This window comes from Geospiza fortis, unplaced genomic scaffold (assembly GCF_000277835.1).
Source record: "Geospiza fortis unplaced genomic scaffold, GeoFor_1.0 scaffold962, whole genome shotgun sequence".
Classification (NCBI taxonomy): Eukaryota; Metazoa; Chordata; class Aves; order Passeriformes; family Thraupidae; genus Geospiza; species Geospiza fortis.
In genome coordinates this window covers 424,019-431,730 of record NW_005054620.1, presented here as the reverse complement: position 1 = coordinate 431,730, position 7,712 = coordinate 424,019, and the positions used below count along the sequence as shown (strand labels likewise).

At 39.9% G+C, this 7,712-nt stretch overlaps 1 protein-coding gene across 1 annotated transcript in view; it reads left to right on the top strand.

The window, feature by feature from the left end:
• Positions 1–1,138: 1,138 nt before the first annotated feature.
• The window catches only part of SEMA6A (semaphorin 6A), a 48,404-nt gene continuing 41,830 nt past the window's right edge, over positions 1,139–7,712 (top strand). Inside the window, exons 1-4 of the mRNA XM_005430352.2 lie at positions 1,139–1,313; positions 2,375–2,463; positions 3,368–3,585; positions 6,697–6,828. Of these exons, the coding sequence (XP_005430409.2) occupies positions 1,154–1,313; positions 2,375–2,463; positions 3,368–3,585; positions 6,697–6,828 (599 nt within the window). The 5' untranslated portion in view covers positions 1,139–1,153. The remainder of the gene's footprint in view (positions 1,314–2,374; positions 2,464–3,367; positions 3,586–6,696; positions 6,829–7,712) is intronic.

Sequence of the window (7,712 nt, the reverse complement as noted above, 5' to 3'; positions counted from 1 at the left end):
TCCAGAGAAAGGCTGTTACAGTGCTCTGCCACCTTCAATGTAAGGAAATTCTTCTCATGTTGAGGAAAGCTCTTAAGCTTTACTTTATGGCCACTGCTTCTCATCCTGTCGCAGGACACTACTGAAAAGAGTCTAGCAACCGCCTCTTGGCATCTGCCTTTGAGACAGCTGTATGCATCAATTCCGCCTCAGTCTTACACTAAGTCTGAAAGTATAATGAGGAGAGCTTGACCAATAGAGACCTCTCTGCTTTATCCTGGGAATGTTCTCAGTGCTGGTACCTTCAAGGCAACATAATCTCTGTCAAACAAGATGTAGATAATTCTTGTTTTTATGCAGACACAACAGAGAAACAATTTTGTGTGCTCATGCTGCACCACTTGTTCTTCCAGCAGACAGCATGTTCAAGATCTATTTCACACATAAAAACAGTCCTGTACAGTTACCATGACCTGCAAACAAAGTAGACAACAAATAAAATTTTAAAATATTGCTGAAACTTGTGCTTTTATGTCCTTATAGTTTTGTATGTTTTGGTTGTCCTTGGGGCGCCATTTTGTAGGCCCTTTCTTATCACTTTTCCTCCATTCTTTGAGAGGAATGCATAATTCATATGGGAAATGCCTAAAATGCATGCTAGAAAAGAAATATTGATAGGCAATCCTCCTCCATCTCTTTTCATTTCTGTTTCAGCAGGGCTCCCAACATGTTAGTTAATTTTTTGTTAGTGATCTTTGCCAGAGCAGAAGTGCTCTCAAGGGGAGAAATTTTCATAAGCATCAATTAGCTGACAGTCTTCAAGCTCTGTCTGGTTTGCACTCCCAGTTGAAACTAGCAGTTCTGTTATATTTGTTTTGCTGACATACCTAAGCAGAATTTCTGAGTATTGAACTAGTGACATGTGACTGGATAGGGTAGTTCAGTAGTTCAGACATACCTAAACTGAAGAAGAATTATTCCATAAGGTTATTTTCTTCCACAGCATCCTTCTGAAATTATCATTCTGCAGAAAAGTGAGTTGCTTGCTCAGTACTCAGTTGCGTTTACCTGGCTGGATTTTTTTCCTTCCTTCAGTGTTCCTAAGGAGACTGTGATGGATTTGTTTTCCCTTCTCAGGTAACTGGTGAGAGAAGAAGCAATTGTACTATATCTAATGCTTCTCCCCCCTGGTTTCTTCTTTCCTTCCTCCCCAGAGGGAAAGCTGTATTCTGCCACAGTGACCGATTTCCTCGCGATAGATGCGGTCATATACCGGAGCCTGGGAGACAGCCCAACCCTGCGGACAGTTAAACATGACTCCAAGTGGTTGAAAGGTAGATAAACAAACAAGGCAAAAAAAAGCAGCATCTCTGATGAGAGTCTTGGATTTCTGACAGACCTCTTTGTCATTTCATTTCACCAATGCTTTCTGGCAGAAAGAAGGAAGCAGATTGCATCTCTTGCTTAGTTTGATCTGTTTATCTCTTTCACTCCTCTCCTGACCCAAAGTTACTGGATTTGACAGAAGCTGTGAGATGGGTAGATCAGAATATATATTCCAGTGAGCTTTCCAAGCTGCATTCCACCAGTTTACATCTGTTGGATGGAAAATTTGGAGCTTGCGGGGCTCTGTGTGCTTGTGCTGTGTTTGAAAATATTCCTGCCACAGCACTGTTAAGTAACAATCAAGGCTTTATGAAGTATAGAAAGTTTGTCCTGTAATGCTAAGATTCATTAATGAAACTAAAATTGTGGGAATATTGCACAAAGTCTTTCTGTTACAGTTCTTAAGGATTGTACTGCTGCCATCGAATTAGGCAATTTTTGTGCTCTAAATGCCCTCATTGTTAAGGATTGTGCTGTTTAGCTTTGTGTAGGTGTTGAGAATTGTTAGCATTTGGAGTGATTTTAACAGAGAGCAAAGCCATAGTTTCAAGTCTTTTTCTGCATGCAGAAATGTTTTGCCAGGTGTCAACTTTAGCTGTCCCACTTTGCTTGCTGCTACAGACACGTGTGGGCAGAAACAGTTACGTGGTTTGTTATTCCCTCAGCTCACAGACTGCATGCCATAAAGAGCACTGCTTGGACCCCTCAGGCATACAGTTATAAATGCCTGTTTACCTTTCCTCTTACTCCATGCAGGGCAGACATATTAGTGGCAGAGACTTAACTACCCTGCAGTGATGTTGTACAGACTTGTTCCTAGCTCTCCTGTCCCCAGACAGTGATGCTTCTGCAGCAGTGATTTGTTTGTTCTGAAAACTGATCAAGTTTGTCAAGCACAGATATTTCACCTCTGGATGTTATATGTGAATGTGTTTGGCTTCTCTTTGCATTCTGTATCCTGTACATGGTGCCTAAATCAGGTGTCTTGCGTTGCTGGTTTTTTTCCTAGAGCCCTACTTTGTTCAGGCAGTTGACTATGGCAATTACATATACTTCTTCTTCCGGGAAATAGCAGTGGAGTACAACAGCATGGGAAAGGTAAGGGCAAAGACACTGCCTTGAATGACTTTGTCAGATTGAGGAGGAGGAAAATTTATGCTATTCTTGGACCAATGCTGTTACGAGTGACCTTGAAATGAGAACCATAAATCATGATGACAAGGTCAGCACTTTGAAAAGATGCCTATTGCTCAAGCCAAAAGGTTGGCTGGAGTGAAACATTGCACTGTCTTGAAAGGAAAATGTGTAGTTTCTTACAGTGATGATGTATGCTAGAGTTTCTTTTCTGAAATTATAGAAAGCACAAGGCTAATGTAGTTAGTTCAACACAATAGCTAATTGTTAAAAACAGATTCCATAGCAGGAAGAAATTTTCTCTGTAGAAATATGAATTAGGGTGCTGAGTAAACAAGGGTAGGAATTTTGTGCTGTGCCATTCTGCAAAGAATAATTAAACACTTTCTGCATTTTTGCTAATTTCACAATAGCTTTCTGATTAAGCAGTCAGAAAAACTGACCAAGGTCACAAAGGTGGAGAGCGGGAATAAAAGCCCAGCAAGATTTGCATAGTTTTTAAGTGCTGAAAACACAAGAATTGGAGCAGCAGTGTGGGTTGCAAGGATTGTGAATATGAAATGTGCTTTTGTTTGGGGAAATAGAAAGCTAAGCAGTCTGTATGGAAATGAATTTTATATGGGTTGAGAACAGATCTCCTGAAGGATTTATGGCTGTGTAGTAAATGCCACAGTCTTATCTTTCATAGCACACTGTTCCAAAGCTTAATTTTTCTCTGTTTCTTATTTGTCACAGATTATAGAAAAGTGGTATTAAATTAAGCACCTCGCTGTGTTATTCCAAATGTTTTAATAGCAGTATTCCAACGAAGACTGTAGGTCAAGCGAACATTTAATTTTCTCCATTATTTTTGCTCTATTCCTTCCAGGTAGTTTTCCCAAGGGTGGCCCAGGTTTGCAAAAATGACATGGGAGGATCTCAGAGAGTGCTGGAAAAACAGTGGACTTCCTTTCTCAAGGCTCGGCTGAACTGCTCAGTTCCTGGCGACTCACACTTCTACTTTAACATACTGCAGTCAGTTACAGATGTTATCCATTTCAATGGCCGGGATGTTGTTTTAGCAACATTCTCCACTCCATATAATAGGTAATAGCCACAATAACATTTTACCTTCTATTTCCTCTATGTTTTGCTTTTCACTGCAGTTCCTTTTTACTTTATGCAAGCACAAGAAGCAATCGCTCGTACAACATAATTATTTTGTACCCTGCACTTACCAATAGCTGTGTTCAATTTTAAGGCACCCTGCTATTGCTTACTTCATACCTGGTAACTTAGGGTAGCTTTCAGCCATTTACTATTCAGCCATTTACTAGGACACATTCCTCAGACATACTTTTCTTTACAAGGGAATAGTTTACACCAGCCACCAAGAGGTGTTGCAGTGTGTAACTTGCATAATATTATTCCAAAGAGAAAATACAGTATTTTTTTCCTCACAAAGAAAAGACTGTGTCTGTCCTGTCTGTAGCTAAACCTCCAAGAACCATATTATCTCCTTCTTTTTGTTTTATGCATCCCTGGTGACTCTTGCATTGATCTTTGACCATGCATTGACCCTGCTGTCCCCTGACTCTCCTGGGAGAACCAAGGTCTTGCTGGCTGGGAAGGAGGGTCCCCAGAACACCTATTTCATTGTTTGCATGGTTATCCAAAAACATAAATTCATCTGTAGAGATTTTATTACTGTTACACATTTTAGCGTGTTTCTCTGGAAGTTATTAGAGGAATAACTGTATCTAATTATTGAGAACTCCCAAAGAAGTTAAAAAATAGTAGCTTTCTAATTAAAAAATATATCGCAGTTTCATAGAGTAACATTTGAGCTAAAAGAGGAATTTTATTGTTGAAATTAATTTAGTTTTGCTGTACCCTTGCCACCCCTTGTCAAAGCCTGACCTCTCTAAGGTCATTCACAGAACTTACTTCAAATGAGAGTAAGCCTGGACCTGTAATGTAAAATCACCACTTTTGACATCAAAACAATAGAAACTGCAACGGAATAATTATGCCACCAATAGGGAATACAAGCTTAAATTAAGTTGATCTCTTTTCGTGCAATCTGGCTTAATAAAAACACGTGAACAAATAGAGATTCAACATCAGAAAATAGATTTTATCTTGCAATTATCTCAAAATTGAGATTGTACTCCCGCTCTGCTAGTATTTCCTGTGGTGTTTCATGAATAATTCTTTTCCTTAAGTATTGCATTTTAGAATCTAAGTACTTGGTGTAAAAAGCAAAACACTATTTTATAGGCCGCAGCTTTTGCCAGACATGGAATATGACAGAAAAGCATATATTTATTCTTGGACACAGCTTTTTAGCAGACCTGACAGCCCGGAAGGCCAAGCCTGTCCTGGGGGGCATCAGGCACAGCATCTCCAGCCAAGCAAGGGAGGGGATTGTCCTGTTCTGCTCTGCTCTGGGGCAGCCTCACCCCGAGTGCTGGGGCAAGTTTTGGGTACCACAATATTAGAGGGATCTAAATACATCAGAGACCATCCAAAGGAGAGCAATGAAGGCGGTGAAGGACTTTAGGGGAAGCCATATGAGGAGTGAACGAGGCCCTTGGCTTGTTTAGCCTGGAGGAGAGACTGAGGGAAGACCTCACAGCAGTTCAGAGCTTCCTCATGAGCTGAAGAGGAGGGGCAAGCACCAGTCTCTGCTCTCTGGTGGCCTGTAACAGGACTCAAGGAAACTGAGTCATAGAGGTTTAGGTTGGATATTAGAAAAAATAGGTTCTTCACATGGAGGGTGGTTGGGTGCTGGAGCAGGCTCCGCAGGGAAGTTACCAAGCCTGACAGATATCAAGGACCATCTGGACAATGCTCTCAGGCACATGGTGTGACTCTTGGGATGTCCTCTGTGGGAGGATTGGACTTCAATGATCCCTGTGAGTCACTTCTAGTTCAGGATATTCTGTGATTCTGTAGTTCTGTGAAACCTGCTTCTGACATAAATGCATCTCTCATTTTTCCTCCACTAAAGAAAGGTTGAAACAAATACCTTTGGTCTCTAGAACAAAGTTTCCTTCTAGACTGAGGTGGAAGAGATTCTTCAGTCTAATCAGAGGTCACTCAGGTAGAAACTAGTGTTGAGTTGTAGTCCAGTAGTTCATAGGTGGCTTGGACCTCCTTGGCTGTGACCCACAGTGCTCTATCCTTCCCCACTGCATCATAATACAGACCTGTAATCTGTCACCCTCACAAGTAAAAGACGTTGCAGTCCTTTGAGCACAGCAATGCTTCCATCCGTGTGTAGTTATGTGTTGAGCACTTGTAGTAGTGTGTGACACACCTCAGGACTTTATGGTTGGTTTTTTGTCTTAAGGACTTAATTCAGCAATGTGCAAAATATTCTAGCTGGAGTGGGTCTTCAGCTGTCTTTTAGGATGAGGCCCTCTGTGTGGCCAAATACACCCTTGACCATCTCTTACATCCACATATATATGGCTGCCTCCATTTAAAACTCCTACTGTGCAGAATCAGATTAATATTGAGCTTTGAAGTTTCCTTCTATATAAAAAGATGAATCTGTGGAGATCAAATAAAACTACTGTACTGTCTCTCAACTTGCTTTTTTTTCTTCAGTAAAAAGCATTTTGAAATTGTTTACAATTCAAATGGTTGTTTTTCTATCAATTTATATACCTTTAGGAATTTAGCTTAATCATCTGTAACAGTATTATAGTTCCTACATTTTTTCTTTGATGTATAATAACCTACTAGCTAAAAGCAGGATTGAAAGCCTCAGCCAGCTGGGTTCATGCTATTTACCCAATAAAATCAAGTGGTGGGAGTCAGACACAAATACAGTAGCTCATGTACAAAATAAATAAAAAATAGGCGAGAAATGAATATTTCATGCTTCCAAGTGACTGATCACGCTAAATCCACACGCCTTTCAAAAAGTGTGTAGGTAAGAAATTAACTATGTGTGGACAATGCTGTTGTGCAGTTGCATTCAAGTATCCAAAAAACTGAAATTTGCAATGTTATGATCTTAATATTAAATTTGTTTCTATAAGCTCTTTCATTTCATTGAGTAGACAAAACTCCTGAGCATAGTTAACTCCTTTTCATTGGGAACACAGTATTGAGTAAAGGAAGGCTTCTATAGAGCATATTTTTTGCTCAAGGTTTTATGTATAACTGCAGAATGAGTAACAATTTCTGGGAAATGTCACTTTGCAGCATCCCTGGCTCTGCAGTCTGTGCCTATGACATGCTTGACATTGCCAATGTATTTACTGGGAGATTCAAAGAGCAAAAGTCTCCAGACTCCACATGGACACCAGTTCCTGATGAACGAGTGCCCAAGCCCAGGTATGTTCCATGTGTAGTGATATTGTTCAGTTCCTTCATACAGGCTACAGAGGCTTTTTAATATTTTGAACAGCCTTGTAAGGTGCAGATACAATTATACATATTTAAACAATAAAGTAAAAGTTGAGTTGAATTTGGATCTAAACTATGCAATAGAGATTTTTCCACTTAAATGACATTTGTGTAACATATATCAGGCCAGCATCAGATCCACTTGGTCAGAATAATCACTTAAGAGTGGTGTGAGTTACACAGTTATTGTAAATTGGTTCAGTAACAGATATATCTCATTACAAAGCTTGCACCCATTCTGCAGTTTGCTGTTCTATGATTAACATGCAGTTTAAGTGCCACAGTGGCTGATTTATGAAGAGCAAAAAAGAGCATTCCACCAAACTAGAGATTCAGTTTACTTCATTCCTCCTATGAGTTGTTTTCCCCACTTCCACATGTTTGCATGCATCTCCTCTACTACATTCTTCATATTTCTTACAAGTACCATTTCAAACAAGTTGCTGTTGACAGACACTTGTTAACTCATTGACACCAATGGCATTTTGTTGTGAGATATTGAGATGCATATAGATAAATCAAATTCATTTATCTCACTTAAGCTTTGCCACTCTACTGCATGTTTTACATTGCTTGTGATAGCTTAAATAATTTCAAAAGAAAAAGGCATCCAAAGAATTCAGTGCAGTGTTGAACACCTCAATATAAGAAGAATATAAAGCTGTTGGGAGTATCCAAAGGAGGGCTACAAAGATGTTGAAGGGCCTAGAGGGAAAACCATGTGAGGAGTGGTTGAGGTTGCTTGCTTGCTTGAAAAAAGGAGACTGAGGGAAGACCTCATCACAATCTACAACTTCCTCATGAGGGAAAGA